General features: G+C 39.7%; 2 protein-coding genes and 15 non-coding genes across 17 annotated transcripts; all 17 read right to left on the bottom strand.

Moving 5' to 3' along the window:
• Positions 1–1,002: 1,002 nt before the first annotated feature.
• smtnl1 (smoothelin-like 1) lies at positions 1,003–5,321 on the bottom strand. The gene is made up of 6 exons (XM_034598649.1): positions 5,178–5,321; positions 5,008–5,138; positions 3,132–3,754; positions 2,931–3,045; positions 2,626–2,777; positions 1,003–1,669 (listed from the first exon to the last, which is right to left on the bottom strand). The coding sequence occupies exons 2-6, from the start codon at positions 5,089–5,091 to the stop codon at positions 1,282–1,284; spliced, it is 1,362 nt and encodes a 453-aa protein (XP_034454540.1). The 5' UTR covers positions 5,092–5,138; positions 5,178–5,321; the 3' UTR covers positions 1,003–1,281.
• A 1,872-nt stretch (positions 5,322–7,193) lies between these two features.
• trnaw-cca lies at positions 7,194–7,265 on the bottom strand. The gene has a single exon. It is a non-coding gene; the product is annotated as a tRNA-Trp (tRNA).
• Positions 7,266–7,979: 714 nt separating this feature from the next.
• trnaw-cca lies at positions 7,980–8,051 on the bottom strand. Its single transcript has one exon. It is a non-coding gene; the product is annotated as a tRNA-Trp (tRNA).
• Positions 8,052–9,153: 1,102 nt separating this feature from the next.
• trnaw-cca lies at positions 9,154–9,225 on the bottom strand. The gene has a single exon. It is a non-coding gene; the product is annotated as a tRNA-Trp (tRNA).
• Positions 9,226–9,464: 239 nt separating this feature from the next.
• On the bottom strand, positions 9,465–9,536 carry trnaw-cca. Its single transcript has one exon. It is a non-coding gene; the product is annotated as a tRNA-Trp (tRNA).
• A 1,056-nt stretch (positions 9,537–10,592) lies between these two features.
• trnaw-cca lies at positions 10,593–10,664 on the bottom strand. Its single transcript has one exon. It is a non-coding gene; the product is annotated as a tRNA-Trp (tRNA).
• Positions 10,665–15,259: 4,595 nt separating this feature from the next.
• trnaw-cca lies at positions 15,260–15,331 on the bottom strand. Its single transcript has one exon. It is a non-coding gene; the product is annotated as a tRNA-Trp (tRNA).
• A 526-nt stretch (positions 15,332–15,857) lies between these two features.
• trnaw-cca lies at positions 15,858–15,929 on the bottom strand. Its single transcript has one exon. It is a non-coding gene; the product is annotated as a tRNA-Trp (tRNA).
• A 239-nt stretch (positions 15,930–16,168) lies between these two features.
• Positions 16,169–16,240, bottom strand: trnaw-cca. Its single transcript has one exon. It is a non-coding gene; the product is annotated as a tRNA-Trp (tRNA).
• A 1,916-nt stretch (positions 16,241–18,156) lies between these two features.
• On the bottom strand, positions 18,157–19,849 carry LOC117769328 (progesterone receptor-like). Its single transcript, XM_034598181.1, has 5 exons — positions 19,745–19,849; positions 19,608–19,663; positions 19,284–19,532; positions 18,302–18,873; positions 18,157–18,225 (listed from the first exon to the last, which is right to left on the bottom strand). The coding sequence occupies exons 1-5, from the start codon at positions 19,768–19,770 to the stop codon at positions 18,217–18,219; spliced, it is 912 nt and encodes a 303-aa protein (XP_034454072.1). The 5' UTR covers positions 19,771–19,849; the 3' UTR covers positions 18,157–18,216.
• A 540-nt stretch (positions 19,850–20,389) lies between these two features.
• Positions 20,390–20,461, bottom strand: trnaw-cca. Its single transcript has one exon. It is a non-coding gene; the product is annotated as a tRNA-Trp (tRNA).
• Positions 20,462–20,691: 230 nt separating this feature from the next.
• trnaw-cca lies at positions 20,692–20,763 on the bottom strand. Its single transcript has one exon. It is a non-coding gene; the product is annotated as a tRNA-Trp (tRNA).
• Positions 20,764–21,583: 820 nt separating this feature from the next.
• trnaw-cca lies at positions 21,584–21,655 on the bottom strand. The gene has a single exon. It is a non-coding gene; the product is annotated as a tRNA-Trp (tRNA).
• Positions 21,656–21,894: 239 nt separating this feature from the next.
• trnaw-cca lies at positions 21,895–21,966 on the bottom strand. Its single transcript has one exon. It is a non-coding gene; the product is annotated as a tRNA-Trp (tRNA).
• Positions 21,967–22,161: 195 nt separating this feature from the next.
• trnaw-cca lies at positions 22,162–22,233 on the bottom strand. The gene has a single exon. It is a non-coding gene; the product is annotated as a tRNA-Trp (tRNA).
• A 532-nt stretch (positions 22,234–22,765) lies between these two features.
• Positions 22,766–22,837, bottom strand: trnaw-cca. The gene has a single exon. It is a non-coding gene; the product is annotated as a tRNA-Trp (tRNA).
• A 224-nt stretch (positions 22,838–23,061) lies between these two features.
• On the bottom strand, positions 23,062–23,133 carry trnaw-cca. Its single transcript has one exon. It is a non-coding gene; the product is annotated as a tRNA-Trp (tRNA).
• Positions 23,134–23,159: the final 26 nt, after the last annotated feature.

Genomic DNA, 23,159 nt, shown 5'->3' with positions numbered 1-23,159 from the left:
TCTGGTTGCTATGGTGATGAAAACACCTACTGATGACGAAGTTTTGCGATCATTTATTTCAGTAAATACTTTTTTTCTTACTTAGATATTTTGATGACTATATTTGATTTACATTTGAAATAATAATGTTATGAATAATAACTAAATATTATATAATGTTATTAATGCTATTTAATTATATGTTTAAAACTCTTTAAAACTCACTAACTGAATGCACCTGTTCTCTCCCCACTGGGAAGAGACAAATCTAATATAATAATAATAAATAACAACACAGTGGAATGTTAGTCAGCTTTCCCTTGAATGCCAGCGAGAACGGTGTGTGTCGCGGCTCGCTCTTCCTAGCTCTACTGGAGGTGCTAGCGAGGGGCTACTAGCGCTAAGATGACACACTCGGGCTCGGAGACCGCAGGACATTAAACGCTGTACAGTCTTTCAGATCCATTGTGTGGAGACATAGCACAGAAGCATGTATAATTAAAGCAATAAGTAAATTATATAATTATAGTTAATAATAATCCTTACAATTTCAATAGGGCCTCCCACTGTCTCCTACTGTTCGGTGCTCGGGCCCTAATTAAAGCCCTCAAAAAGCCAATTCATTTGCCTGAAATTTTTTTATAATAACAAGATAAATGAAAAAAAATAAACTTCAAAGAAATAATAAAATAATAATTAATAACAAAATATATAATAATAATAATAATTGGCCCGAGCACATGCTTTGGTGAGAATTTGAGGGCTTTAATTTGTTGTTGAATCCTTTGATGCTGATAATGCAGGAGTGGAGTTGTTTGTTGACGACACTTTGGCTTCACTTTTGGGGTCATGCCGTCCATCTATATAATACAGTTTATGGTCTCTATAAAGTCTAATATAATTGATGTTCTATGAAATACTATTTCAAGTCAATCTGGTGGAACAGATAACCCTTTGGCATTGTGAAGGCGTCATCCATCATGTTCTTGACATAAGTCACTTTTGTTGGTAGAGTAACACAACACAAAGATTTAATTGTTGCACCAAAAGTCACAAGTCCATGATTTAATTTATGACTTTATACAAACACAACAAATACAATAATTACATTTTCTACTTTATGTGGTCAAACAACAGTCAAATAAAAAAAAAAAAGCATTCAATCGTACAGGTAAATGTAACATCACAATGCTAGAATCTGTGTGGATGTCAGTCCAACACCAAACTAAGACTCATCGTCGACCCTCAGCCATCAACAATCTTTTTGGTCTTTTCAGTCTTTTGTTCGCTGTCAGTGTTTTTCTACGACTCTGCCTCCACTAACGCTCCTCCACCTTCCTCCACCTCGCAGCTTTTCAGTGCATCCTCCTCCTCCTCACCGGTCACCACAGGCTCAGCACTTTCTCCCTCTTTTTCCTCTGGGCCTTCCATCTTCCCGTTCTCAGCAGACTCGTCTCCACCCTTCTTCGTCGACACCTCTCCCACTACATCCTCTCCTTTATCTTTCTCCTCTCCCTCATTAGCAGACTTCTCTTTCTCTTCCTTTTCTCTGTCCTTCCTCTCTTTCTCTATTTTGGACAGGCTGTGGCAGAGGGACTGGACATACGTGAACACACACATGGGGTCCGGGTTGTTACCCATCATGAGCATGTCAGACACTTCCAGCAGGGGGCAGCAGTCAGCCAGTGACCTGGAAGGAGGAGCGGAGACAATCACTCAGGTGGAAAGTAACCAACTAAATTTACTCGCTATACTTTAATAAAATACAACGTTGAGGTACTAGTGAGTATTTCAATTTTCTGAAGCTTCAAACTTTCACTTTATAAAAGTTTTAATAGACTATATGTACTTTTCTTTTTACCCTACTACATTTATTTGAAAACTTTTGCTTCACCGGGTAGATATAGATTAATAATACAAAGTATACTCTTGTAGTAATGGGTTAAAATAAGACTTTATTGATCGAAGTAGTATTAGCCTCATTATATCATATTTATAAATACATACATATATATATTACATATTATATTATAAAGGGCCATCCTACACAACCAGCAGTCCTACGTTTTTAACCTGTTATTATGCAGTAGACTTAACTTTTGGTTCTTTGTATAGTTGAATGCATGTACTTTTTTACTTTACATTTATTTTAAAAAAACATTGTAAAACAGGGACATTTGATTTTACAAAGAGAGAATCGTTTTCTCCCTTATTTGTTATTTAAATGTGTGAACCAGAAATAAATGGGGGTAAATTAGCAGCAGTTGCTCTTTCACAGATATTTTTTATAGCGAATTTCGACCATCCTCTTTTGAAGGAATCTGACATAGTAATTCCTACTGTGCCCAAAAGTGCATGGGCAATTTGTATAAGTTTCCATACATGTAATAAAACAGTTGATTAAGCTAATAAACTATAAGTTTACTATATAATAGATAATATACTGTATGGTCTTAAACCATACAGTAATTTATCTCTTGTCATCATTGTCATTAAGTTATTTTTGCAGAAACATTTTATTGTATAATGTGTTGGCTAACAATGACCTTATTGTGTTCCTTGTGCATGTGGTTACTCACAAGCTGCAACATGAACTGTTCAAATCTAAACTGAATCGAACTGTGTGAAGAATGAAATACTCCGTACTCAGCGGTGTTGAAGGCCAGGGTGAAGTTTTTCTCCCTCTCCTTTGGACTGAGGGAGCTGTAGTCGAAAGCGTCGGGAAAGAAGCGGTGGATCAGAGCGCAGAAAGCCATCCCGTCGCACCAAGACGATGAGAAGTTTTCTATGTTGACGCCCTGAAAGATCAAGAGACACAAAGAGAATAAAGACACAGAAAGCAGAATACCTTCATTCAAACATTTTACATTTTTATGGTCTCAAACCTAGAGAACAATTCAGAAGATTAGCGGAAACAGAAACGTTAAATAAAGAATCTGTGTTGAGCTGACCTCATAGTTCCGGGTTTTGCTGCGACACCACTGAAGCATCTTCTGTTTGATTGAAGCTCCTGTGGCCACGGCTGCGGACGATCTCTGAATTTTGAAGTTGCGTGCTACCCCTGCCCTGAAAATGCCACAACATAGTTTATAATGAAACCCCCAATGGATCAATACTTTTTGAACTATATGAAATTGTGTATGATGACTTACTCTGGTGCACCTTGTTCAAATTTGGCTATTATGTTTTTTTTAGTGGTTGCTCTAACAGAGCGTGCAGAGGTCCTCGGTCTGGGGACAGAGGAGGAGGCAGGTCCACTCTTTCTCTTGGGCTTCCCTTGCTTTTCTACTTCTTTTACCTTTCCTTTGTCTTTCGTCTCTACCTCTGCTTCTTTGACTTGTTTTGTCTTCTCTGCCTCCTTTGCTGCTTTCCCACTCACATCTGTCTCCTCTTCCTTTGCCTCTTCCTCTGTTTTACTCTTCTCTTCGTCTTTGTCCTTTAGCTCCTCTCCGTCTTTCCCGGTGTTGACCTCTTCCACCTGCTGCGCTCCTTTCTTGTTTTGTTCCAAGTCTCCCTCCTCTTCTTTTTCTCTGTTTATCACTTCTGGATCCTTCACACCAGTAGATGCTTGGTCTTTATCTGGTTCAGCCTCTTCACTGTCACCCTCATCCGACTTTGATATCGTCTGGGGTTTGTCTTCCGCACTGGCCTCCTCCTCATCACCTCCTCTCTCTTGTGGAACTGTATCCTCCATTGACCCCTGATCTTCAGCTGTCTCCATGTCTGAGCGCTCCGTCGCTGTGCCTTTATTCCCCTCTGGCTCTGGCTCACCAGCCTAGATAAGAAAGAGTGACTTTAAGATTGTGTTTTGTTGTGTATTTTGTGTCACAAGAAATGTCGTGCAACTCCACACTTAAATATGGCACATGTAGTGCACATCTAGAAGTGTGCACCTGCTGATAAACCTTAACTTTATGCATCATTTACAGTTTTCTATTTTTTTACTGTGAATATTTGTGACCTATGCTTTGTTTTATTCATTCATGGTTAGTATCTAAAGGACTGTACTGCAGTTTTATCAGTTTTATTACAGAGGCAGTGGTATAAAAACTTCTCGCAAATAATCTCTAAAAATGCTGAAACGTACATGTAGATATTGCCAAAATATTGAAGATTAATATTCTATCAAAATAAATAAAATAATATTATATAATATAATATAAATGAAAGCACAGGCATAAGTCTTGCCCAATCTGTATTAGACTTATCTATCCTGCTTCTGTCCTGCTGCAGTTTGTCTTTGAAAATACAAAGAAACTAGAATGAATCTGTGAACATCCTGTTTAAATAATTAGGAACATGACGTCGGTTTGAATAGTAACATTATGTAAGATGCTGGCCTACTGTGCCCACACTTTAATGTGGTGATATCACACACCACGTAATGTGAGACCTGGGATTTGTTGAGTATCTCACATATGTAGATCCAATGGAGAGGTTGAACTTTAATGTTATACAAGCTTTTTGTAGGCTTTAAACTGCATCATAAACAGATTAATGTCACCCTAATAAAAACTAATCACACAATAAAAACACTTTTTGCTCTTAAAATTCAAATGTCAATTCAACCTAAGGACATAAAAATGCTTATCAAGTCTCATTGAACAGTCTCTGAACTTTGACACATTACCTTATTACAAAGTTTAATATCATTTTATTTTTAAAATCATAGTTAAAATATCATTAGTAAGCTCAAGGGCTGTTTAGTAATGACCCACACTGCAGGAACAGTCAGCCCAGGTCAGGCCTTCCAGTGGTGACTCATCAGAGGTACTAAGAAAATCCAGTGTGTTTGTGCGTGTGCGCAAGCATTACTTTGCACAATTTGTGTGTCTGTGTGTAACACGTGTTGCACAGTGAATCTAACCAAAACCACTTCTCTTATCCTGCTGCTCTCACTCTCAACACAGCACCTGCCATGGCCACAAATACTCACCCGGCCTGTTCCTGGTACAGAACTTAACACCAACAGTCATTGTGGGATTTACAAATAACGAAAACTTGAATATTAACATATCTAACACTCACCTGGTTGTTATTGTTGTTGGTATCAGTCTGATTGGTCGTCTCTGTTGACACAGACGTCTCCTGGCTTGGTGATTCTCCATCCATGATGTTCAGATAAGTTTATTTCTATAATGGATCAGATTTCCTTTAAGCTATTACCTCAGGACTAAATGACCTCTTGTCTTCCCTGCAACTTTTCATTGAGTCGAAGGTGAATCCTCTTCACAGGAACCCTGCTGAATATCTCACTCTCTTCCTCTCACTACTCGACCTCACTTTCCTGTCCCTGTCTCCCCCCTCTCTGTCCTCGGTGTGTGAGTGTGTGTGCGTTGGTTTGTGGATGTCCTCCTTCACCCGACACCCCCACCCTCTGCTTTGTGAGGATTCCTAGGCTTCTTTATCTGACCTTTCGAACAACACAGGGTCCCGAAATAGAGCCACAGTGGCACAGACGCAGACCAGTGGGGCGAGCAGCTGCGTCTGCTGTGGAAACCTTGGCTGTACACATACATACGCATACACACAAACAGGTGGGTGCATGCATGCAGTCAATGAAACCTGCTGGTATGTACACACACACACAACAGGCCTCTGTGTTTTTTGTATTAATAAAAAAATAAAAGATTTGGATGCTGGTATGCTGGCATTCAAAGCTGGTATGTTTGAGGCCAATCAAACTCAAAGGCATCTATTTATTAACCGGAATCAATGACATCAATGCACCAAACTCACAAAAAACAACGTCAGGGAAGAACCCAATACATTATGGTGCAGCTCCGGATCAGGGGGCAAATCCAGGAATTCATAGAACTTGATAAAAAAAATCCTGCATGTTTATGGGACTGATATTTATTATGTATATGTAATTTGGTGCAGATCCACATAAAAGTTTAGGGACTTTAATTGGGGTTTGATAAAAGGATTGTTTTGGCAGAGGTATGCACTCTGAGCATCGTTCTTGTTACACATCTTGTTTTGGTTGGCTTAAACAGTACATAACACGTTGATTCGTGAACTTCAGAAAAACACATTAATTAAGCTGCCAGCATGAGAGCAAAATCAATTATGCATTCAATGGGAATATGAGTAGATTCCACACTTATCACTGAGTCAATCCTCATGGTATGAACTGAAAACAGCAGTTGAATATTTGGCTCAATATTGTTTTATATTGTATCTTCTTTGCTCAAATGAGAAATGGAAACCAGTGACTTTACCTTCATATAATTCCTGACTGTGATTTTTGTCATTTCTGAACCTTTACCTGATTAAATTTGGATTATGAGATATCTAACCTTAAAATTTGATCTTTTTGTGAACTGCTCACCTTTTTATTAATTGTGGATCGCTCTTTATTCCTGATTCAGACACACAGGTAAAAGAATAAAGGAGGGATGACTGATGATGTAGCAGGGACTAATGTAAAAATAGAAACAGATACAAATTAATTGAAAACCATTACGTTGCTCCCTTTTTAAATCCTTGTCCACCATTATTAGGCTTTTCTACAAATGGTATTTTTCCTTATCTCTCTTTATCTCCTTGTCTTCCACTTTATAAGAGTTACAATTGGAAATACATACAGTATAAAGTAGGTACAAGTCCAGCCTCCCAGCTCGCTGTCCCAGCTTAACAACGCATATACTCATTCAACACATAACAGATGGTTTTAAAAATACACGTCTATCTTTATTCCCACTCTGTCTGTCAATACCTTCCCCTGCCCCCCCCCCCACATCCTGGTCTCCTCCTCTTCTCTGTCTCAGTCTTTGTGGCTATTAAAGTGGCAACGCCTTCTTGTGAGCTCATTGTGCACACTTTAATTAGATCGATATAATCCTGAAGCAAGATGTGAACGAAGAGCCTGCTGGAGCTCAAAAAAGCAAAGTAAGATAAGATGAGATAAGATAATCCCTAATTAGTCCCACAATGGGGAAATTTGCAGTATGACACCAGCAAGAGTCAAAAAGAAACTCATCATTACTACACCAGACATTCATTGGAAACTGTCATGTTACTTAAGACGGATGTAGTACAAGTGCCTTTAATAAAACAATGTATGAGAGCCAACCAATTAGTTATCTGCATGGAAAGATATTTCCAGATTTGATGAAGTAATGATGAGTGCTTGTTACCATGTCACTGTGGTAAACTAGTAACTGAAATGATCTTGAAACTTCTGCATGACGAAGAGATTTCATGCTGTTTGACCTTGATGTGATTTGAACACGCAGCCTTCTGATCTGGAATCAGACGCGCTACCATTGCGCCACAAGGTCTGTAAAAGAAAATCATTTAGTATTAATTTAGAGGGATTCAATACAAGTGCAAAGAGCATCAATAAAACACAATTTAACCAATGAGTTCTTCAGATGTTTCTTAATTTGAAATGTAGTGGTGGAGTGTACTCTTTCACATGTCACTCTTAACATCACGTGGTGACTGTGATATCCTGGAAAAGAACATGGGACACATTGATTGCAATATATCTGTTTGACCTTGACATGATTTGAACATCCAACCTTCTGACCTGGAGTCAGACGCGCTACCGTTGCGCCACAAGATCTGTATGATCAAATACAGATAGCAAAGATCATCAATAAAACAGAATTTAACATTGAACCAATGAAGTTCTTAACAAAACAGATATTTTCGGATTTGATGAAGAGCGCTCACTAACATGTCACCTTAATTTTTGGTAGTGAACTGGTGACATCCTGGAAAATATCAGAGGACATATTGATTGCAACAAATACATGATGTGATTTGAAGACGCAGCCTTCTGATCTGGAGTCAGATGCACTACAGTTGTGCCGCAAGGTCTGTGTTTGGAAGTTGTAATGCTACTTTAGACGGATGCAGTTCAACTGCAAAGGCCATCAATAAATCAGTAATTAAAAAGTGAACAAATGTGTTCTTCGCAGAAAGTAATGGATTGTTAAGATATATTCAGGAAAAGAACACAGGACACATTGACTCTAATATACCCTATTTGACCTTTATGTGATTTGAACACGCAGCCTTCTGATCTGGAGTCAGACGCGCTACCATTGCGCCACAAGGTCTGTAAAAACAAACACTGATGTTAATTTAGATGCAATGGAAGTGAAAATATCATCAATAAAACAGAATTAAATATTGAACCAATGAGTTCTTCAGTCGGAAGATATTTCTTGAGTTGGTGTTATGATTAGGTGGTGTTGGAGAAGGCTCTATTATACATCCCCATAAATTTGCTAAATAACAAGCATTCTATAAGTCATACCTAATACTGTGGATGGACACGTGCATTTGAAAGCACAGCTGACTTTGACGTGTTCACGGAGCCTTCTGATCTGGAGTCAGACGCGCTACCGTTGCGCCACAAGGTCTATGGTCTAGGATAGTAATGCTACTTTAGAGGGATGCAAGAGAAGTGCAAAGGTCATCACTAAAACAAGATATAAGAGTGAACCAATGTGTTCTTTGTACATAAAGACATTTCCTGAATTAGTGTTTTGATTAAGTGATGGCAGAGAATGTACGTTAACATGTCACCCTGACTAAAATATCCTGGACATTTTTACAGGACAGAGGTATTTCCAAATAAACGTGACATGATTTGAACACAGCCTTCTGTCCTGGAGTCAGACACGCTACCAATTCACCACAAGGTCTGTAAAAACATTCAGTGATGTTAGTTTAGAGGGATATTATAAAACCGGATTTAATACTGAGTTCCTTCAGACAAAAGGTATTTTATAATGTGCTGTTTTGATTACATGGTGGTGGAGAGCACTCTCTAACACACCATCCTACATATCAATAATGAACTGGGGACTGTGATATCCTGGAAAGCATCAAAGGACACATTGACTGCAATAAACCCTTTTGACCTTGATGTGATTTGAACACGCAGCCTTCTGATCTGGAGTCAGACGCACTACCGTTGCACCACAAGGTCTATGACCAGTGACAATAATGCCACTTTAAATGGATGCAATAGAAGTGTAAAATAAATAAAACAATATATAAGAGTGAACCAATGTGTTCTTTGCAGAAAAGATTTTCACAGTTAATCAAAACACACTTCCGCAGAAACTGAAGCTGATCTTGGGTGAGTGAAACTCATTTAGTGACTTCTCACCTTAGAAACATGAGATTGACAAGGTTTACCACACATCTGTTTGACCTTGACGTGATTTGAACACGCAGCCTTCTGATCTGGAGTCAGACGCGCTACCATTGCGCCACAAGGTCTGTAAAAACAAATACTGATGTTAATTTAGATGCAATGGAAGTGCAAATATCATCAATAAAACAGAATTAAATATTGAACCAATGAGTTCTTCAGTCGGAAGATATTTCCTGAGTTGGTGTTATGATTAGTTGGTGTTGGAGAAGGCTCTATTATACATCCCCATAAATTTGCTAAAGAACAAGCATTCTATAAGTCATACCTAATGCTGTGGATGGACACTTGCATTTGAAAGCACAGGTGACCTTGACGTGATTTGAACACGGAGCCTTCTGATCTGGAGTCAGACGCGCTACCATTGCGCCACAAGGTCTGTAAAAACAAAGACTGATGTTAATTTAGATACAATGGAAGTGCAAAGATAATATATAAAACAGAATTAAAGATTGAACCAATGAGATCTTCAGTTGGAAGATATTTCCTGGATTGTTGTTTTGACTTAGTGGTGGTGGAAAAGGCTTTATTATACATCCCCATTAATTTGCCAAAGCACAACTGATCAATAAGTCAAACCTGATGCTGTAGATGGACACGTGCATTTGAAAGCACAGCTGATTTTGACGTGATTTGAACACGCAGCCTTCTGATCTGGAGTCAGACGCGCTACCGTTGCACCACAAGGTCTATGGTCTTAGACAGTATTGCTACTTTAGAGGGATGCAAGAGAAGTGCAAAGGTCATCACTAAAACAAGATATAGAGTGAACCAATGTGTTCTTTGTACATAAAGACATTTCCTGAATTGGTGTTTTGATTAAGTGATGGCAGAGAATGCACGTTAACATGTCACCCTGACTAAAATATCCTGAAGATTTTTACAGGACAGAGGTATTTCCAAATATACGTGACATGATTTGAACACGCAGCCTTCTGATCTGGAGTCAGACGCGCTACCATTGCGCCACAAGGTCTGTAAAAACATACACTGATATTAATTTAGAGCGATTCAACATTGAACCAATGAGTTTGTCACATGGCAGATATTTTCACATTTGATGGAGAGCGTTCTCTAACATGTCACCCTAAATTTCCACAGTGAACTGGCGACATCCTGGAAAATATCACAGGACATATTGATTTCAACAATCCCTTGACATGATTTGAGACAGAGCCTTCTGATCTGGAGTCAGATGCACTACAGTTGTGCCACAAGGTCTGTGTTTGGAAGTTGTAATGCTACTTTAGACGGATGCAGTACAAGTGCAAAGGCCATCAATAAATCAGTAATTCACAAGTGAACAAATGTGTTTTTTGCAGAATGATTTAAAAATGATTTAAAAATGACTTAATTTCACAGAATTATGAACTTGTGACTTCTAACCTCATAACATGGAAACACAACTTGTAACAAGGTATACCACACATCTGTTTGACCTTGACGTGATTTGAACACGCAGCCTTCTGCTCTGGAGTCAGACGCGCTACCGTTGCGCCACAAGGTCTGATGTTGGATATCGTCATGTTACTTTAAATGTATGCAATAAATGTGCAAAGGCCATAAATTAAGCAGCTTCCAAAACAGAGTGAACATATTACTTGCACAGAACATTTTCCCTGATCATGTGCTGGTAGAGAGCACTCTTAAAAAATCATCATCTAGCGAGTTCTAAGTTGACAAACTTTAAAGAACACAGGGGACAGTATTTATCACACATCCATTCGAAATCTGGAAGGCACAATGGCCTTTTAGCCGAAAAGCAAACCATCCAAAGCAGGAATATGCAGTTCAGATCCACAAAGCAAATCACTGCATAGAAGCCATATACTTTAAACTGATGTGAGTTTAGTGCTTTTTTAACTTTGTATGTTTTCTGTTAACTTTATGCATTTACCTTTCAGCGGCTACAGCTTTGAACTCGTGTTCATTATTCTGTTTTCCATTTTGATTTCGAAATGTTTTTTTTGAAAGCAAAACATCAGTGTTACTGTTTGACGCAGACAGGACTCGGACTGTCAAGCTTCTGATCTGGAGTCAGACTCGTCACCATCGGGTACGCAAATACATCAGTGCAGAAAGGCTCATGTCTAAGCCCACTGTAGGCCGGCGAGAGTTCATTTGTGTTCATGAGGCTGAACACGGATACATGACACATTAAAGGAAAAAACAATTAACGGTCATCACGGTGTCGGGCCGAGACAAGCTTTCAGAATAGCTCCAATGATTGTACAGGCCTTTGAACCACTACTGAAGGGATGAAACGACATTCTGTGAATATTGCATTACATTTCATGAATAGGCTCATCTGACACTTTAACCCAAAATATAATAATGTGTTGCAGTTTGATGACACGTACCTTATATCTTTTTAATCCTATGTAGAGTTTGAGCATTGTTAAAAGGGCTCTACAAATAAAATAATTAACTTAGTTTCATGGCAAAGTGTATGTATATATAAATTAACTGTAGGCCGTATGACTATAACAGAAGGCCCAAACTCATGAGGTCAAGGTTCTATAGTAACTTATTGCACCGAATTCACCCAAAGGTGTTCGTTAGCTCAGATCTTCTGACTGCAGTTATGATTCACACAGCTTTTGGGTTTGATTCTGTATCTTTAATGTGATCATCTGCTGTATCGCTCTAAAAGACCACTGCACCAGGAGTAAAATGTTTGTATCTGAGGCATTGAGTTCAAAAGGGATAGTTTGACCCTAATGGGATTGTAGATTTAAACATTCTGCAGTGAGATGTGCTACAAGTGCGTTTTTAGATTCAAAGCAACTGGATATGTCAGATATTAGTCTTACACTAGTTTTTTGCACTTGTAACATTTAAAGGGCCCATATTTAACACCTTTCTGGGATTTAATGAGGTATTGGTACCCCTAGGATGATGCATCAGTGCTTTAAAGTAAAAAAAATAACTGCAATTGTATTTCCTTGTCTCCTCTTCTGCCTGTCCAGACAGAAGAGGCCATGAAACCATGGCTTCAAGTGGAGCTATGTCATTTCTTACTGACTCATTTGAGGACTCGTTGCCCCCCCCCCCCCCCACTACAGAGCTCCAGCCCACAAGTTGACAGGAATTGTTCAAGTGGTTTTCTGATGACATCAACCAGACTGGTCTTTTTACTGCAATGTTAGCTTAATACATGTTATTGTGTTTGCCACCATTTCATTTGAAATGTATAGTGTAAAAAAAAATAAAAGAAACAAGTCAACAGAGTCAACATGTTGACAGAAGGGGGTTAAAGAGCATGTGGTATAGCAATTTAATAGTTTGGAAACTTGTGGCTTTTCACATCATGATTTACATTAAGGGCATAGGATGCTGCATGTTCAAGCAATCTTTTCCCCATGATTGATTTGTCACCACCATGTGGAACAGGTCCTTTACAGGTCAATAAAAACGCATGAAACGCAAGTATTTGAAAAAGGTCTTTTATTGAATTCTGAAACATCCTGCTGGAGGGATCCACCTCTTAGTCATGCTGAAAGACAAGGTCAACATTAGCACAAGTAAAAAAGAAAAAAAAGATATTTTGTGCCAGATTTTTATCAATTTACCTTGGCTGCATTAGAATTGCTCCCATAACCACCTGCATGGAGAATTGGTTGCCTGGCGGTTCGACGTGAATAAATGGGTTGGACAGCTGCACCACCACTTCTAGAACCACCATTTGCAGGAGCTTCAACATTGGGAGTGTTGATTGGCTGTGAGGGAGCAGGGTAGGGAAGGTATTCTCTCACATAGTGAGCCTCTTTGAAGTCGTCCCTTCCATGCTCTAAACCGCCGCTGAAGTAACTGACTGTGCCTGTTGGATATTGGCCGGTCAGGAACATGTAGTCGTAGTAAGGATAAACGCGCCAGAGTCCAGCAGGGCCAGAGTCTGGTCGAGGTGGGCTGACGTAGCCTTCAAGAGATCCAGCCAGAGGAGAACGAGGAGGTGGTGGCAGGAAGCCTTGTTCCGCAGTCTCGCGGTCGTACTCGCCACCCTCAAGGTTCCTTTCGTAATGGGACAGCTCCCCTGCCTGGTACACCGGTGGAAGAGGGATACTCAGATACTCTTCACTGCTGGATGCAACTTCTGGTGTTTCCTCATCTCTGAGGATAGGAGGCGCAATGAGCCACTTGCTCTCTGAGGAGAAATAAAAATAAAATGTGAGCAAGATCAAATGATCTGCTTCAGATTAAAAATCTGAATTTTCACAATAGAGAAGTAACCAAAGTCCTTCATTCAAAATGCTACCAAAGGAATAAAACCACCTGTTACGATGAAGTTATTGAGCCTCAACCCAATATTAACTTGTGCACAAGGTGTGTGCAGTGATAAATTCAGAGGCTCCAATGAGTCTGGACAAGATCATTTGTACTTGACAAATGCAACTTCAATCTAATCAGTCACTGAACACCCATCAGGGCACTTTTCTACAGGATTCTATTTATTGATGGTTAACAAAAAAAACACAAGGTACTAGCAACAAGAATTAAATGTTGTAGATACAAAAATATTTTCTAAAGCATTCGATTTTCTACCTTTTGAGCCAGATTGAAATCCAGCTCCTGACTGTGCTGGGCCTGCAGGACCCTGCCTCGCTGCACTGCCCCTGGACTTAACAGGTTTGGAAGAAGAACCAGCGCCAGCAGATGCAGCCAGCTCAGGCGCCTCAGGATAAGCACCCTCAGGCATGAGTCCAGGTGAATACTGGCTGGAAGGCGCTCCCTGGTTAGAGCCTGATCTTGGATACATAGAACTGCCGCTAAAGGACGCACCGGGATTAAAGCCTGAATACAAGAGACGTTATTCAGACGTGATTTTTACTGAAGCATGTAAATGTTTTAACCAGACTGTGAGATTACCTTTATTGACAGGGCCACAGCACATGTCCACAATCAGCAGAGCCCAGAGGGAAGCCCTGAAATGATTTAAAAATCAAACATATGAACACAAGTTTCCAAACAAACAAATTGCCCGTGACACAAGAACATCAACTTACCCAAAGAAGAACCGTGCAGTCGTCATGTTGAAGGCTCACACTGAACATGCAGACGGAGGTGCAGGTTTATAAATGCTGCTGATCAATCCCAGCTTAACAATGGACAGCTGTTGGTGATTGACAGGTCAGACCTCAGCACAGTGACTGAACGAGGATCAGGTGCAACAAGGTTGGTGGCCTCTCTTCATTACCTCAGTGTTTATGTTCAATGAAAAAATAAATCATGTTTCGTTTATGTCTGATTATTTTAACTGTCAGTGCGTAGAAACCTAATGCAGCACAGAATTGACTCTTTTTGTTTTGCAATCATGTGGCATTTTTATGTTATGGAAAAATCTTCAGTTCAAATTATGAACGGAGGAAAATACCTTGATACCATACCAAAATGATTATTGTAAATAATTTGTTTGGAGATTCAAAAGTAATTGGACACATTAAGTCAAAGAAAATCATCATATTTAATTAAATTTAATATTTAACATTCAGATGCTTCTATTGGCCCCGGTGACGCTCTCCCTGGCCTTTGCCTTTAGTCTGCAACAAGTGTGATGCAGCTCAGTTAGACGGAGATGAAAATATTCCACTTCTTAAACCTGAAAAGATCTTTGGCTATTTTGTTCGTATGTCTAGGATAATCATATAGATGCTGAATGAATAAATGTTTTCATACATCAATCTGAGCTTAGAAAAACTCATGTTGCTTCCATCAGCAGTGAAAATCATCAGTAATTGCCAACGTGCCAGTTACACCGGCAGCCATATACAGGCCTGAGCCATAACAGAACCAGCTCCATGTTTCATTTTGCTTTTCCCAATCTGCAATGTAACCTTTAACTGAAGCTTTAGTAAAAAGTGCATAATTCATTAAATGTCTAAAGTGGCATTAAATAGAAGTCATCAAGTACAAATACCTCAATACGGGTTTTCTCATGCTAAATTTATGAGCAAATTAACTTAATGATTTCAAACGCTGCTGTAGTATTTCATTGTCTATCTTATTTAAAATTTTTTAAATATAAATAAACTTTTGAAGTTAATGCAGTTTTTATAAAATGGTCACATGATGCTGTAGGTGGACATCTGCATTTGAAAGCACAGCTGACCTTGACGTGGTTTGAACACACAGCCTTCTGATCTGGAGTCAGATGCGCTACCATTGCGCCACAAGGTCTGTAAAAACAAAGACTGATGTTAATTTAGATCCAATGGAAGTGCAAAGATAATCTATAAAACAGAATTAAAGATTGAACCAATGAGATCTTCAGTTGGAAGATATTTCCTGGATTGTTGTTTTGACCAAGTGGTGTTGGAGAAGGCTTTATTATACACCCCCATCAATTTGCCAAAGCACATAAGTCACACCTGAAGCTGTGGATGAACACGTGCATTTAAAAGCACAGGTGACCTTGATGTGATTTGAACACGCAGCCTTCTGATCTGGAGTCAGACGCACTACCGTTGCACCACAAGGTCTATGACCAGTGACAATAATGCCACTTTAAATGGATGCAATAGAAGTGTAAAATAAATAAAACAATATATAAGAGTGAACCAATGTGTTCTTTGCAGAAAAGATTTTCACAGTTAATCAAAACACACTTCTGCAGAAATTGGAGCAGATCTTGGGTGAGTGAAACTCATTTAGTGACTTCTCACCTTAGAAACACGAGATTGACAAGGTTTACCACACATCTGTTTGACCTTGACATGATTTGAACACGCAGCCTTCTGATCTGGAGTCAGACGCGCTACCGTTGCGCCACAAGGTCTGTAAAAACAAATACTGATGTTAATTTAGATACAATGGAAGTGCAAAGATAATATATAAAACAGAATTAAAGATTGAACCAATGAGATCTTCAGTTGGAAGATATTTCCTGGATTGTTGTTTTGACTTAGTGGTGGTGGAAAAGGCTTTATTATACATCCCCATTAATTTGCCAAAGCACAACTGATCAATAAGTCAAACCTGATGCTGTAGATGGACACGTGCATTTGAAAGCACAGCTGACCTTGACGTGATTTGAACACGCAGCCTTCTGATCTGGAGTCAGACGCGCTACCGTTGCGCCACAAGGTCTGATGTTGGATATATCGTCATGTTACTTTAAATGTATGCAATAAATGTGCAAAGGCCATAAATTAAGCAGCTTCCAAAACAGAGTGAACATATTACTTGCACAGAACATTTTCCCTGATCATGTGCTGGTAGAGAGCACTCTTAAAAAATCATCATCTAGCGAGTTCTAAGTTGACAAACTTTAAAGAACACAGGGGACAGTATTTATCACACATCCATTCGAAATCTGGAAGGCACAATGGCCTTTTAGCCGAAAAGCAAACCATCCAAATCAGGAATATGCAGTTCAGATCCACAAAGCAAATCACTGCATAGAAGCCATATACTTTAAACTGATGTGAGTTTAGTGCTTTTTTAACTTTGTATGTTTTCTGTTAACTTTATGCATTTACCTTTCAGCGGCTACGGCTTTGAACTCGTGTTCATTATTCTGTTTTCCATTTTGATTTCGAAATGTTTTTTTTGAAAGCAAAACATCAGTGTTACTGTTTGACGCAGACAGGACTCGGACTGTCAAGCTTCTGATCTGGAGTCAGACTCGTCACCATCGGGTACGCAAATACATCAGTGCAGAAAGGCTCATGTCTAAGCCCACTGTAGGCCGGCGAGAGTTCATTTGTGTTCATGAGGCTGAACACGGATACATGACACATTAAAGGAAAAAAACAATTAACGGTCATCACGGTGTCGGGCCGAGACAAGCTTTCAGAATAGCTCCAATGATTGTACAGGCCTTTGAACCACTACTGAAGGGATGAAACGACATTCTGTGAATATTGCATTACATTTCATGAATAGGCTCATCTGACACTTCTACCCAAAATATAATAATGTGTTGCAGTTTGATGACACGTACCTTATATCTTTTTAATCCTATGTAGAGTTTGAGCATTGTTAAAAGGGCTATACAAATAAAATAATTAACTTAGTTTCATGGCAAAGTGTATGTATATATAAATTAACTGTAGGCCGTATGACTATAACAGAAGGCCCAAACTCATGAGGTCAAGGTTCTATAGTAACTTATTGCACCGAATTCACCCAAAGGTGTTCAAGTTAGCTCAGATCTTCTGACTGCAGTTATGATTCACACAGCTTTTGGGTTTGATTCTGTATCTTTAATGTGATCTGCTGTATCGCTCTAAAAGACCACTGCACCAGGAGTAAAATGTTTGTATCTGAGACATTGAGTTCAAAAGGGATAGTTTGACCCTAATGGGATTGTAGATTTAAACATTCTGCAGTGAGATGTGCTACAAGTGCGTTTTTAGATTCAAAGCAACTGGATATGTCAGATATTAGTCTTACACTAGTTTTTTGCACTTGTAACATTTAAAGGGCCCATATTTAACACCTTTCTGGGATTTAATGAGGTATTGGTACCCCTAGGATGATGCATCAGTGCTTTAAAGTAAAAAAAATAACTGCAATTGTATTTCCTTGTCTCCTCTTCTGCCTGTCCAGACAGAAGAGGCCATGAAACCATGGCTTCAAGTGGAGCTATGTCATTTCTTACTGACTCATTTGAGGACTCGTTGCCCCCCCCCACTACAGAGCTCCAGCCCACAAGTTGACAGGAATTGTTCAAGTGGTTTTCTGATGACATCAACCAGACTGGTCTTTTTACTGCAATGTTAGCTTAATACATGTTATTGTGTTTGCCACCATTTCATTTGAAATGTATAGTGTAAAAAAAAATAAAAGAAACAAGTCAACAGAGTCAACATGTTGACAGAAGGGGGTTAAAGAGCATGTGGTATAGCAATTTAATAGTTTGGAAACTTGTGGCTTTTCACATCATGATATACATTAAGGGCATAGGATGCTGCATGTTCAAGCAATCTTTTCCCCATGATTGATTTGTCACCACCATGTGGAACAGGTCCTTTACAGGTCAATAAAAACGCATGAAACGCAAGTATTTGAAAAAGGTCTTTTATTGAATTCTGAAACATCCTGCTGGAGGGATCCACCTCTTAGTCATGCTGAAAGACAAGGTCAACATTAGCACAAGTAAAAAAGAAAAAAAAGATATTTTGTGCCAGATTTTTATCAATTTACCTTGGCTGCATTAGAATTGCTCCCATAACCACCTGCATGGAGAATTGGTTGCCTGGCGGTTCGACGTGAATAAATGGGTTGGACAGCTGCACCACCACTTCTAGAACCACCATTTGCAGGAGCTTCAACATTGGGAGTGTTGATTGGCTGTGAGGGAGCAGGGTAGGGAAGGTATTCTCTCACATAGTGAGCCTCTTTGAAGTCGTCCCTTCCGTGCTCTAAACCGCCGCTGAAGTAACTGACTGTGCCTGTTGGATATTGGCCGGTCAGGAACATGTAGTCGTAGTAAGGATAAACGCGCCAGAGTCCAGCAGGGCCAGAGTCTGGTCGAGGTGGGCTGACGTAGCCTTCAAGAGATCCAGCCAGAGGAGAACGAGGAGGTGGTGGCAGGAAGCCTTGTTCCGCAGTCTCGTGGTCGTACTCGCCACCCTCAAGGTTCCTTTCGTAATGGGACAGCTCCCCTGCCTGGTACACCGGTGGAAGAGGGATACTCAGATACTCTTCACTGCTGGATGCAACTTCTGGTGTTTCCTCATCTCTGAGGATAGGAGGTGCAATGAGCCACTTGCTCTCTGAGGAGAAGTAAAAATAAAATATGAGCAAGATCAAATGATCTGCTTCAGATTAAAAATCTGAATTTCCACAACAGAGAAGTAACCAAAGTCCTTCATTCAAAATGCTACCAAAGGAATAAAACCACCTGTTACAGTGAAGTTAGAGCCTCAACCCAATATTAACTTGTGCACAAGGTGTGTGCAGTGATAAATTCAGAGGCTCCAATGAGTCTGGACAAAATCATTTGTACTTGACAAATGCAACATATGACAACTTCAATCTAATTAGTCACTGAACACCCATCAGGGCACATTTCTACAGGATACTATTTATTGATGGTTAACAAAACCAAAAAAAACAAGGTACTAACAACAAGAGTTAAATGTTGTAGATACAAAAATATTTTCTAAAGCATTCGATTTTCTACCTTTTGAGCCAGACTGAAATCCAGCTCCTGACTGTGCTGGGCCTGCAGGACCCTGCCTCGCTGCACTGCCCCTGGACTTAACAGGTTTGGAAGAAGAACCAGCGCCAGCAGATGCAGCCAGCTCAGGCGCCTCAGGATAAGCACCCTCAGGCATGAGTCCAGGTGAATACTGGCTGGAAGGCGCTCCCTGGTTAGAGCCTGATCTTGGATACATAGAACTGCCGCTAAAGGACGCACCGGGATTAAAGCCTGAATACAAGAGACGTTATTCAGACGTGAATTTTACTGAAGCATGTAAATGTTTTAACCAGACTGTGAGATTACCTTTCTTGACAGGGCCACAGCACATGTCCACAATCAGCAGAGCCCAGAGGGAAGCCCTGAAATGATTTAAAAATCAAACATATGAACACAAGTTTCCAAACAAACAAATTGCCCGTGACACAAGAACATCAACTTACCCAAAGAAGAACCGTGCAGTCGTCATGTTGAAGGCTCACACTGAACATGCAGACGGAGGTGCAGGTTTATAAATGCTGCTGATCAATCCCAGCTTAACAATGGACAGCTGTTGGTGATTGACAGGTCAGACCTCAGCACAGTGACTGAACGAGGATCAGGTGCAACAAGGTTGGTGGCCTCTCTTCATTACCTCAGTGTTTATGTTCAATGAATGTGTTCTTTGTACATAAAGATATTTCCTGAATTAGTGTTTTGATTAAGTGATGGCAGAGAATGTACGTTAACATGTCACCCTGACTAAAATATCCTGGAGATTTTTACAGGACAGAGGTATTTCCAAACAAACGTGACATGATTTGAACACACAGCCTTCTGTCCTGGAGTCAGACATGCTACCAATTCACCACAAGGTCTGTAAAAACATACAGTGATGTTAGTTTAGAGGGATTCAAGACAAGTGCAACGATCGTCAATAAAACCGGATTAAATGCTGAGTTCTTCAGACAAAAGATATTTACTGATTGTTTTAATTGCATGGTGGTGGAGAGCACTCTCTAACACACCACCCTACATATCAATAAGGAACTGGGGACTGTGATATCCTGGAAAGCATCAAAGGACACATTAACAGCAATAAACCCTTTTGACCTTGATGTGATTTGAACACGCAGCCTTCTGATCTGGAATCAGACGCGCTACCATTGCGCCACAAGGTCTGTAAAAACAAATACTGATGTTAATTTAGATACAATGGAAGTGCAAAGATAATCTATAAAACAGAATTAAAGATTGAACCAATGAGATCTTCAGTTGGAAGATATTTCCTGGATTGTTGATTTGACTTAGTGGTGGTGGAAAAGGCTTTATTATACACCCCCATCAATTTGCCAAAGCACATAAGTCACACCTGATGCTGTAGATGGACACACGCATTTGATAGCACAGCTGACTTTGACGTGATTTGAACACGCAGCCTTCTGATCTGGAGTCAGACGCGCTACCGTTGCGCCACAAGGTCCGTGGTTTCAGACAGTAATGTCACTTTATATGGATGCAATAGAAGTGCAAAGGTCATCAAAAAAACAATATATATAAGAGTGAACCAATGTGTTCTTTGTACATAAAGATATTTCTTGAATTGGTGTTTTGATTAAGTGATGGCAGAGAATGCACGTTAGCATGTCACCCTAAATGTTCGTGGAGAACTGGTGACTAAAATATCCTGGACATTTTTACAGGACAGAGGTATTTCCAAATAAACGTGACATGATTTCAATTCACAGCCTTCTGTCCTGGACTCAGACACACTACCAATTCACCACAAGGTCTGTAAAAACATACATACATGTTAGTTTAGAGGGATATTATAAAACTGGATTTAATACTGAGTTCCTTCAGACAAAAGGTATTTTCTGATGTGCTGTTTTGATTACATGGTGGTGGAGAGCACTCTCTAACACACCACCCTACATATCAATAATGAACTGGGGACTGTAATATCCTGGAAGCATCAAAGGACACATTGACTGCAATAAACCCTTTTGACCTTGATGTGATTTGAACACGCAGCCTTCTGATCTGGAGTCAGACGCACTACCGTTGCACCACAAGGTCTATGACCAGTGACAATAATGCCACTTTAAATGGATGCAATAGAAGTGTAAAATAAATAAAACAATATATAAGAGTGAACCAATGTGTTCTTTGCAGAAAAGATTTTCACAGTTAATCAAAACACATTTCTGCAGAAATTGGAGCAGATCTTGGGTGAGTGAAACTCATTTAGTGACTTCTCACCTTAGAAACACGAGATTGACAAGGTTTACCACACATCTGTTTGACCTTGACGTGATTTGAACACGCAGCCTTCTGATCTGGAGTCAGACGCGCTACCGTTGCGCCACAAGGTCTGTAAAAACAAATACTGATGTTAATTTAGATACAATGGAAGTGCAAAGATAATATATAAAACAGAATTAAAGATTGAACCAATGAGATCTTCAGTTGGAAGATATTTCCTGGATTGTTGTTTTGACTTAGTGGTGGTGGAAAAGGCTTTATTATACATCCCCATTAATTTGCCAAAGCACAACTGATCAATAAGTCAAACCTGATGCTGTAGATGGACACGTGCATTTGAAAGCACAGCTGACCTTGACGTGATTTGAACACGCAGCCTTCTGATCTGGAGTCAGACGCGCTACCATTGCGCCACAAGGTCTGTAAAAACAAATACTGATGTTAATTTAGATGCAATGGAAGTGCAAATATCATCAATAAAACAGAATTAAATATTGAAACAATGAGTTCTTCAGTCGGAAGATATTTCCTGAGTTGGTGTTATGATTAGGTGGTGTTGGAGAAGGCTCTATTATACATCCCCATAAATTTGGACATCTGCATTTGAAAGCACAGCTGACCTTGACGTGGTTTGAACACGCAGCCTTCTGATCTGGAGTCAGACGCGCTACCGTTGCGCCACAAGGTCCGTGGTTTCAGACAGTAATGCCACTTTATATGGATGCAATAGAAGTGCAAAGGTCATCAAAAAAACCAATATATATAAGAGTGAACCAATGTGTTCTTTGTACATAAAGATATTTCTTGAATTGGTGTTTTGATTAAGTGATGGCAGAGAATGCACGTTAGCATGTCACCCTAAATGTTCGTGGAGAACTGGTGACTAAAATATCCTGGACATTTTTACAGGACAGAGGTATTTCCAAATAAACGTGACATGATTTCAATTCACAGCCTTCTGTCCTGAAGTCAGACACGCTACCAATTCACCACAAGGCCTGTAAAAACATACAGTGATGTTAGTTTAGAGGGATATTATAAAACCGGATTTAATACTGAGTTCCTTCAGACAAAAGGTATTTTCTGATGTGCTGTTTTGATTACGTGGTGGTGGTGGTGGAGAGCACTCTCTAACACACCACCCTACATATCAATAATGAACTGGGGACTGTGATATCCTGGAAAGCATCAAAGGACACATTGACTGCAATAAACCCTTTTGACCTCGATGTGATTTGAACACGCAGCCTTCTGATCTGGAGTCAGACGCACTACCGTTGCGCCACAAGGTCTTTGACCAGTGTCAATAATGCCACTTTAAATGGATGCAATAGAAGTGTAAAATAAATAAAACAATACATAAGAGTGAACCAATGTGTTCTTTGCAGAAAAGATTTTCACAGTTAATCAAAACACACTTCTGCAGAAATTGGAGCAGATCTTGGGTGAGTGAAAGTCATTTAGTGACTTCTCACCTTAGAAACACGAGATTGACAAGGTTTACCACACATCTGTTTGACCTTGACGTGATTTGAACACGCAGCCTTCTGATCTGGAGTCAGACGCGCTACCATTGCGCCACAAGGTCTGTAAAAACAAATACTGATGTTAATT

The sequence above is a fragment of the Hippoglossus hippoglossus genome, chromosome 10, assembly GCF_009819705.1.
Source record: "Hippoglossus hippoglossus isolate fHipHip1 chromosome 10, fHipHip1.pri, whole genome shotgun sequence".
Classification (NCBI taxonomy): Eukaryota; Metazoa; Chordata; class Actinopteri; order Pleuronectiformes; family Pleuronectidae; genus Hippoglossus; species Hippoglossus hippoglossus.
The sequence above is the reverse complement of the archived record's forward strand: the minus strand, read 5'-3'. Positions and strand labels throughout refer to the sequence as shown.

Bases quoted from the DNA above. Each gene is read 5' to 3' on its own strand.
- smtnl1 (XM_034598649.1), bottom strand. From the start codon at position 5,091: ATGGATGGAGAATCACCAAGCCAGGAGACGTCTGTGTCAACAGAGACG. The intron at 3,046-3,131 runs GTAAGTCATCAT...TGGCATTTTCAG, and splicing joins TTTGAACAAGGTGCACCAGA to GGCAGGGGTAGCACGCAACT. The intron at 1,670-2,625 runs GTACGGAGTATT...TCCTCCTTCCAG, and splicing joins CTGGCCTTCAACACCGCTGA to GTCACTGGCTGACTGCTGCC.
- LOC117769328 (XM_034598181.1), bottom strand. From the start codon at position 19,770: ATGACGACTGCACGGTTCTTCTTTGG. The intron at 19,664-19,744 runs GTAAGTTGATGT...AAATCATTTCAG, and splicing joins ACTGCACGGTTCTTCTTTGG to GGCTTCCCTCTGGGCTCTGC. The intron at 19,533-19,607 runs GTAATCTCACAG...TCTTGTATTCAG, and splicing joins CTGTGGCCCTGTCAAGAAAG to GCTTTAATCCCGGTGCGTCC.